The 8,635-nt window shown below is 30.2% G+C and overlaps 1 protein-coding gene across 1 annotated transcript; it reads left to right on the forward strand.

Moving 5' to 3' along the window:
* The first annotated feature begins 802 nt into the window (after nucleotides 1-802).
* Nucleotides 803-7,058, forward strand: LOC149878621 (uncharacterized). Its single transcript, XM_090072934.1, has 3 exons — nucleotides 803-1,346; nucleotides 4,788-6,075; nucleotides 6,115-7,058. The coding sequence occupies exons 2-3, from the start codon at nucleotides 4,984-4,986 to the stop codon at nucleotides 6,499-6,501; spliced, it is 1,479 nt and encodes a 492-aa protein (XP_089929060.1). The 5' UTR covers nucleotides 803-1,346; nucleotides 4,788-4,983; the 3' UTR covers nucleotides 6,502-7,058.
* Nucleotides 7,059-8,635: the final 1,577 nt, after the last annotated feature.

Below are 8,635 nucleotides of genomic sequence, written 5' to 3' on the forward strand. Positions count from 1 at the left end.
ATTCCATTGTCTACCTTTCCATCTCGACACTCTAAATATCTTCATCCACGACCAGTCCCTGCCATCGCTTTGTAAAGAGACTTGTATTCAATCACCTCACCCGTTTCAATGTTAGTTATTCTCACAGTGATGGGCTTTTTCCTAACCAAACAAAGCCATTCCCATTTTGGATCGGTTGGTTTTTCTTCTTTTATTTCACGTATTTTCTTTTCTTTTGCTCTTCCTAAAATCTCATTTTTACTGATCAAATTATTTTCAACCGCGAGCATCATCAACGTCATTAAATCGTTTGCTGTTTTACTAACACCATTTTCATTCAGCAAATTTTTCAAATACGATGTTGTATATCTCATTTTATCAGGGAAAGAAAATTTTTTTAAGTCAATTTAATTTTTTCCCGAAAAGACATCTCAATAAATAGCAGTCATATTGGTTCCGTCTGAAACAAATTTAAGCAATTTATCAGAAATAACCACTGCAAAAATAACGGTATTTGCAATAGTTGAACTTCGGAATTTCAGGTTTACCACCAATTCAGCTGTTTCTGACGCCACTCTTTCTTTTTGCTTGCTGATATCAACAAAGAACAATGGATATAATTTTATATATTCAAACAATGACAACCCAGATTGACAAACAAGTTCGTTTGTGCCGTAATATTTTTCATCAAAAGAGAACGCATCTGCATAAGCCATAACTAGGGTTTCTCAAACGGGATCCCGGGATCCCGTTTTCCCGGGATCCCGGAGGTAAAAAACCATCCCGTTATCCCGGGATTACAATGAAATTTCCCTGGAATCCCGGTAATTTTTTAAAACATATTTTAAATATTTAAAAAGATAATAAAAATATTATTACTCAAAATTTGAGTACAAATTACTTCCTTTTCCCTTTTGTAAGTTTCTATAAAAATTTGGAAGATATATTATAGAGGGCAATTAAATCACCAATATTTTGCAGTTTTGGTTTGTGTCTAAGATAGATAAAATATTATTATTGAACTTGATTTATAAATAGATTTGATTTACTTATTTAAATTTTATATGTTGTAACTTACAGCATATAAAGCTTAAATAAACAAACCAAATCAATTTATAAATCAAATTCAATAATAATATTTTATCTATCTTAGACACAAACCAAAACTGCAAAATATTGGTGACTAATCTAATAAATAATCACAATTGCAAGAAATTACAATGAATAAAGGGGAGTCCCTGATATGTTAAATATAAAATAACTACGGACAAGTTACAAATACTTGTACGTGCAAAAAAAGTAATTAGTCACGCATAAAAGTTGGTAGTCAGAAAGTAAAGTAATTAGTTACGTTAAGAAAGTACCCAGTAAACACGCTTTAGTTGGTCCAACTGACGGGCCAGTATTGGCTACAGTTGGCTAACTGTTGGCATTTCTTGCCAACCATTAACCGACTGTATACCGCGTGTTTTTGAATCGTAAAAGTTTCCCGTAAGTTTGTAAATGTATATTATAAATATATTCACTTAGACCATGCGACTAATTATTAAAATTATTCAAATAGATTCATTCAATGATTAAAACTATTCAATAGAGTTAGTTTAGTTTGAAGCTTTTTATCATTTTTTTTTCTTTCAAACGCTTTTTCTACCCTTTAATTAAACTTTTAAACTCAAACTCTCGTAGACCTCTTAATATAACCGTTACGCTGGTAAGTAGAAATATTTTACATTTATCCATTAGTGACACATTCAGATATAATTTTTGACATTGGTTGAGTTTTTAATTTATTTTTATGATGACACCATTGTTGTATTTGTATAAGACATTTTAGCTCTATTTTAAGTATTATCAAAAGTTTAAATACAGCTAAAATGTATATGTGCGTGTATAATAGTATGTTTATGTGTGTATTTCTGTATGTATATGTATGTATGTTTGTATGTATCTATATATATATATATATATATATATATATATATATATATATATATATATATATATATATATATATATATATATACAGAGTGTCTGCCAGATCAGGGGAATTCAGGGAAAAGTCAGGGAAATCAGATATCTGCAAAAAATCTAGGATAATCAAGGAAATTAGGTTGAATTTTAAAAAAATCAGGGAGAAATCAGGGAAAATGGCTCTTCATCAAACTTACATAACTTAAATAAGTTGTACATAGTACATGTAATATAAAAGTTTATTTGGCAGATAGTTTTATGAACTTCACTTGCATCAAGCGAATCTTGAATCTTCACTTGCAAAAATGTAAACAATTATACAACCCATATTAAATGTATCAATACTTGATACATTTAGTGTGGGTTGTATTATTGTTTACATTTTTGCAGTTGAAGAGCATTTTTCTAAACGAATCCAGGTCAATTTTTGTGAAGTTGAATTTGGGTAACTTTAAATTAAATCAAGGAAAACAGGTAGAAGATCAGGAAAGTATCAGGGAAAAGTCAGAGAAATCCACCTAAAAATATTGGCAGACATCCCTATGTATTTTGTATATATTGCATATAATATATGCCATATACAATATTGACATAATATATGCAGTATATAAATAAATGGTATATGCAATTGCATATACAATGTGACATATACATTTCATATTAAGCATATATAACATTTATATTATATTATATTATATTATATTATATTATATATATATATATATATATATATATTATATTATATATATATATATATATATATATATATATATATATATATATATATTCATATAATGCATATAATTATAGCATTTTATTAAAAGGGACTTCGACTTCTGAAAACTATGAGAAAACTGTTCAAAATTTTGGGGATCAGGAAAGTAAGGTTTTGGATAAACTATTTGTTTGTTGTTTTTTTTTGTTTTACTACTTGTTATACATTGTATATGTGTTAAGCATACATACATTGATTATGATGCTGACATATATTGACAAAGGAAAACTATTTATATTTTTTGTAAAAAAAATTAATTTGTCTTTTAATTAAAGTCATAAATGGATGAAGGCTTTAAAAAAATACATATTTCATGTTACAAAAATACACATTTCTACTTTTTTATGCAGATAAAGGTTTTAAATAACACTCTTTTCCATGGCCTTAATAACACATCACAAAAATGTGCTAAATACCATTTTTACAGCAATCAATTCACCTACAGGGATAAATAACATGAATGTTTAAAATTTTAGCTCCAAATATTTGAGTTCCATAACACCTTTATCCATGTATGTCTTCAATTTAAAAACTAGATTGTGTTTCTGAAACCAGTTTTCCAATAAGATTCAAATGCAATCAAATATTATTTAATTATTTATGTATGTTTATAGAGAAGTTAGCAGCTTTGGAGTTAAGATTAACAGAACTGGAGCAAAAAAATAAGTTATTAGAAGTTCAAAGTTTTTTGGATAATGAAGATATTGTTGTTCCCCCTGGCCTTCCAATGGAAAGTAAGGAAGATTTGGAGAGGTTTAACCTTATGATACAGATGAAATCTGAGATGGCTCTCTATAAAGTTTGAAATTATTTTTTGTATTATAATGTTTCTAGCAGTCTTCAGGTTGCGTTTAAACTAGTAACTATTATTTTATAAGATCAAAGATAAGTTTTTTTATAAGTCTTATAATTGTAATTTATCAAAGGTAATTTAATAATACCTTAGTTATATTATACCGCATTACATTTTCATTTACCTTTGAAAAAATAGTTTAAATAAAAAAAGTTGTAATATGTAGCATTATTTGTTTTTAGGTCGAATATCTGCGTTCTATTGGCGGTAAAGTTGAACGTCCAAAATACATATGATGTGTGTTGGGAGCCATGTTTTCCAAAAATTTTAGCGTTTTATGTAATCTAAACGGATCTTCAAGTAAGATGATTTATTTTTTGTTTAAATATAAATTATTTTTAAGTTATTTTTAAGCTCTTATACGTATATTACATGTACTATGTACAACTTATTTAAGTTATGTAAGTTTGATGAAGAGCCATTTTCCCTGATTTCTCCCTGATTTTTTTAAAATTCAACCTAATTTCCTTGATTATCCTAGATTTTTTGCAGATATCTGATTTCCCTGACTTTTCCCTGAATTCCCCTGATCTGGCAGACACTCTGTATATATATATATATATATATATATATATATATATATATATATATATATATATATATATATATATATATATATAGATACATACAAACATACATACATATACATACAGAAATACACACATAAACATACTATTATACACGCACATATACATTTTAGCTGTATTTAAACTTTTGATAATACTTAAAATAGAGCTAAAATGTCTTATACAAATACAACAATGGTGTCATCATAAAAATAAATTAAAAACTCAACCAATGTCAAAAATTATATCTGAATGTGTCACTAATGGATAAATGTAAAATATTTCTACTTACCAGCGTAACGGTTATATTAAGAGGTCTACGAGAGTTTGAGTTTAAAAGTTTAATTAAAGGGTAGAAAAAGCGTTTGAAAGAAAAAAAAATGATAAAAAGCTTCAAACTAAACTAACTCTATTGAATAGTTTTAATCATTGAATGAATCTATTTGAATAATTTTAATAATTAGTCGCATGGTCTAAGTGAATATATTTATAATATACATTTACAAACTTACGGGAAACTTTTACGATTCAAAAACACGCGGTATACAGTCGGTTAATGGTTGGCAAGAAATGCCAACAGTTAGCCAACTGTAGCCAATACTGGCCCGTCAGTTGGACCAACTAAAGCGTGTTTACTGGGTAGTTTGTATGTAAAAAGTGAAATAAGCGAAAAACCAAGTAAGTGAAGTTTAAAATATATGTTTAGTAATTACAACTAATTTAAAATAATTTATCTACAATCAGCACACTATTTCGGGATTTTTATTGTAGGTAATATAGTTTTATATTTGAGTATATTTTTATCTATTTAATTAATAGGATAATAAATATACAGCTTCATGTCAAGTGGATCTAAGGCATGGCAAAATTTTACCAAAGAAAAAAACACAGAATCTGCCACTTGTAATATATGTAAAACAACAATAATGTGTAAAGGATTTTCAACAAGTGGTCTTCTTCGTCATTTAAAAAATCTTCACAAGGAAGTCGATATTGAAGTAAAGAAAAAAAGGCCAAACGAAGAAACAAATTTTGAAGTTAGAAATGTTCAACCTAAAGTAACGTCATTTATAAAAAAGGAATCTATAGAAGAAGTTGTTTCAAAATTGGCGGCTGTAGATGGCTTTTCTATTAATGCTATTGGAAAATCTGAATTTATAAGAAAATCTTTATCTGATAAAGGAATGACATTGCCAAAAAACCCTTCGCATGTAATGAATTTGGTTAAAAGTCAATACCATTTAGCAAAACAAGGAGTGCTTAAGGAAATCACTTTGCAAATTCAAGGTGGCTCAAGATTCTCTATTTCGATGGACGAATACACATCTTTAAAAAATCGTCGTTATTTGAATTTGAATGTGCATTCATTAACTAGGCTTTTGAGCTTGGGCATGATTCGAATAGTTGGGTCGCGTCCAGCTGAAATAGCTATTGATATGGTTGAAAATAAGTTATTCGAATTTAATTTATCTACAAAAAAGCATATAATTTCTAGTGTAACTGACGGTGCATCAGTTATGAAAAAATATGGAAGATTAAGCGGGATGGAACATCAACTTTGTTATGCACATGGGCTACATTTGGCAGTTTGTGATGTTCTCTACAAAAAATCAGTGATTTCAAATTCATCGGGCAGTGAGTGTAATGCATCAGACAGTCAGAATTCTGATGAAAATAATAGTGAAGATGACGAGTCTGAAGAAATTGATTTTACAACATCAGTGGATTTACAGTCAAGCCAAAACAACGATTTATTAAATTTGCGAAACGTTGAGATTACTGACGAATTATTAGGCCACATAAGTATTGCACAAACAATTCAAAAGGTCCGGAGAATTGTACGAACGTTTCGTAAATCACCACTTAAGAATGAAATTTTACAAAAATACGTAAAAATTACATACAATAAAGAACTCAAGTTAATACTGGATGTAAAGACAAGGTGGAATAGCCTTCTTGCAATGTTGGAGCGATTTATAGCATTAAAAACATGTATATTAAAAGCATTGATAGATTTTAAACACAACGATGTTAACAATATTTCGGAAGATGAGTATTTAGTGGTGCAGACTGTAGTAACAGCGTTACAACCAATTAAATTGGGAATTGAAAGACTTGGCCGACGCAACGCATCCCTACTTGATGCAGAGGGTGTATTAGTGTTTATATTAGATGTTTTGCGCAAAAATGAAGATTGTTTTTCGGCTAAAATGTTGCATTATGTGCAACAGAGAATTGTTGAAAGACAGAATAAAAATTTAGTTGGCTTGCTGAAATATTTAAATAATCCTTCAAATTATAAACACGAATCGGACATAGATTCTGTATTATTATTACCTTCCAAATCAGTCCTTTAAGCTACGGCTAAAAAATTATTTTCGAAGCTATTTGTTGAGGGTATTGATGGTGGTGGAAATTCCGTTGAAATTGAGGAATTAGAATGCAGTAATGATGGGGCTGAAATGTTGTTTATGGCCGAACCAAATTTGAAGACAACATCTGAATTAACACTTCATCAAAAATTGGATGCTGCCATTACGAACGTTAGTCGAATTGAGAGTCCAGAAGATGTATTATATGACGCTAAAAATATTACAAAAGAAATGGATATTTTTGATGCAACGAAAAAGCGTACAAATAATTTAGAAAAATTATATAATGCTCTATTAACTATCCCACCGACATCAATCGATTCAGAAAGAGAATTTTCGGTGGCAGGACTTTTTGTTACGAAAATTCGGTCATCGTTAAGTGATAGCGCTATTGACAATTTATGTTTTTTAAAAAGTTATTTTAAAAATCAATCTATATAAAAAATATGTTATTGAAGTTTATATTTGTTTTGTTTTAAAAGTCTTAGTTTCTAAGAATTATTTTGTATTTATTTTCTTGTTAAAAGTAATAGTATTAAAAAGGCGTTTTTTTTTTTGTATTTATTTTAATTTACACATTTCCCCCACCTAATTGGATAAATTCTTGCTTTTTACTTAATCCTGGGATTTCCCGGGATCCCGGGAAATTAATCATTTTTATCCCGGAATTTTATCCCGGGAATTAGATTTTTACGGGAAATGAGAAGCCCTAGCCATAACCACTCTCTTTTCTCCAAAATTCAAGTCGTAATTGTAATTTGGATACTTTATTCCATTAACAGTCACGTAAAAATTGCTAACATCACAATGGTCGAATAGTGACGGACTGACAGTTTGACTAGAATTTCTGTTTGTCTTAAGTCCGAACACGATAAATCTTGGAACGCTTTTGTCAGTGATTCTTCCAAGCGACCAGGTAAATTCTGTTTGCCCAGCTAGAATAAGCTGTCTTTCACATTTGTTTGATTTATAAGCCACTTGAATGGGAATCTTCTTAGTCATTAAATTCATGAAATCGGTCTTTTTCAAAATATCCAATTCAACGTGAGGCATATAAAGTGTGAATTTTTTTAAGGTCGATCATTCCTGCACTAACGCTCTCCGCTCTGTAAATCGCATCATCGCATTCTTTCTTTGTAAAGGTTATGGTATGTCTGAACCCATAAACAACTTTGTCATAGGTTTCGCAAAATCCAAAAATGTGCTTCAACGGAATTTTAAACGAAAAAACTCCAACAGATGTAGTATCTGCAAACAAGTGGTCTCGTCTAACATTGAATCCTGAATTTCCAACAAGATTTGATGTGTCCATGTACCACATTTGTTTTAATCCATCTGCAAGCTGAAATCCGTAAGGATATTTCATCATTCCAAGAATGGTGGTGGCTTGACCTGGATAAATAACTCTTTCCACTTGCTCTCCTTACAAGTCATAAGTAATATCGTTAAACAAATACATCAAAGCATTGTTCACCAGGGCAATCTTGTCTGTAACTTCGTAAAATGTTCCATCGCTCTTTTTCAATACTCCTTCAATGAGAATGTAAGCCTCTGATGGTACTGTTTGAATCGATTGACAGTCAATCTCAAAAGTAATCGTGCCTGAAGAAATTAAATCGAGATTAGTCGGAAGGTACTCAAAAAAATCAACTTTTTCAATACCAATGTTATACTCTGGGTTCTCAGTAACTCTTAATTGATCCGTATTTATCATTTTTATTATAGAAAGTAAATTTATTAAATTCATTTCAGTGTCTATCGCGAGACAGGCAGGCTTAAAATCAGATGATTTTAGGTGGGCGTGTGCAAGCCCTTCGGGCTCGCCCAGGAGGTGGAGGTGTGCGGGTCCTTCGGACCCGCCCTTTGCAGCAGCAGAATACTTCAGACAATTTTCATGTCCACTTAAAATTAGGCAATTTTCATATTGCTTCCCATCTTCACCAGGTCTTGGATTCGAATCGCATTCTTTTTAGACATTTTCCTGCTTTGAATGGATGAACCAGTCTTTAATTTCTCAATGGTCTTTTTACCTTTATCAATGGCTATGTCTTTAGCAGCGGAAATGGCAGAAAATGCTAACTCTTTACCAACAGATTTTGCTGCTGTAATCGCTTCTCTT

The sequence above is a fragment of the Hydra viridissima genome, unplaced genomic scaffold, assembly GCF_058129835.1.
Source record: "Hydra viridissima isolate aposymbiotic clone 2 unplaced genomic scaffold, HvirCarnegie_v1 scaffold_15, whole genome shotgun sequence".
Lineage (NCBI taxonomy): Eukaryota > Metazoa > Cnidaria > Hydrozoa > Anthoathecata > Hydridae > Hydra > Hydra viridissima.